This window comes from Phaethon lepturus, unplaced genomic scaffold (assembly GCF_000687285.1).
Source record: "Phaethon lepturus isolate BGI_N335 unplaced genomic scaffold, ASM68728v1 scaffold47556, whole genome shotgun sequence".
Taxonomy (NCBI): Eukaryota; Metazoa; Chordata; class Aves; order Phaethontiformes; family Phaethontidae; genus Phaethon; species Phaethon lepturus.
The window spans coordinates 1530-2402 of record NW_010546437.1 but is presented as its reverse complement, the minus strand read 5'-3'; the positions used below and the strand labels follow the sequence as shown (position 1 = coordinate 2402).

Below are 873 nucleotides of genomic sequence, written 5' to 3'. Positions count from 1 at the left end.
CTACACGTGTCAATTTGTTCACTTCAGCCTGTTAAGCCTCATCTAAATGACACAAATAAGACAAAATATATTTTGTGCTATAGCTTATTGTGGAGGATGCAGCCAGTGCAGTGAAAAATAAAATCAAAATCTGTGTGTGAGCATCCAACTGAAAACAGGAAGACTAGAGAAAGTAAATTTGTTGCTGTTTTACTTGGCACATTTAATACTTATTATGCCAGGAACACATCTATCATTCAGCTCAACAGCTCTGGGTCAGTAATCAAATACTTAATTAAGCATTATGTATTCTTGCATTAAGCAAGAAACTGGTTTACAGTGTCATTGCTCAGAAGAAATGTAACTTGAAGCCATACATTTGTGTGCCTCATCTAAGTAATTTCATTGACTATTGCATCTTGGGATGTCTTTTCTTTTTTAATAACCTGTGATCTGCCTCAAAGACAAGCTTACCAATGTGCAGCTTAAAGTTAAAAACACTAAAACAAACCTCGACCCCAGCTGCAGCTAACAACCAGCGAATTGACTCCATCTTGCCTCTTCCATCAAAGTAGTAAAGTTTTGGTTTTTCAGACATGACTTCAAACTTCCTGTTACCTAAAATAGTTATAAAAGATAAGAAGTTAATAATGATACAAAAATTTGATGGCAGTTGGAATAATGGTTCACAGGTCACTCACATGACAAAAATTTAAGTTAATTTTTGACAAAACACTTCAGTAAAGTTTCAGTCTAAACTGATTTGGTTTTACTGCTGCACAGTCAAGTCACAGTATTTCATAGTCTTTTAATTCCCCTAAAATTCAGTAAAAGTAAGCATCAAGTTGCTAAGTGGGAAGTAAGAAAAAATAGTCACCACTAAGGAAATTCTTA

General features: G+C 34.5%; 1 protein-coding gene across 1 annotated transcript in view; it reads right to left on the bottom strand.

The window, feature by feature from the left end:
- The window catches only part of LOC104622491 (glutathione S-transferase 3-like), a 6875-nt gene extending 6283 nt beyond the window's left edge, over window positions 1-592 (bottom strand). The window contains exon 1 of the mRNA XM_010289294.1: window positions 491-592. Coding sequence (XP_010287596.1) covers window positions 491-577 — 87 coding nt within the window. The 5' untranslated portion in view covers window positions 578-592. The remainder of the gene's footprint in view (window positions 1-490) is intronic.
- Between the last annotated feature and the right edge of the window lie 281 nt (window positions 593-873).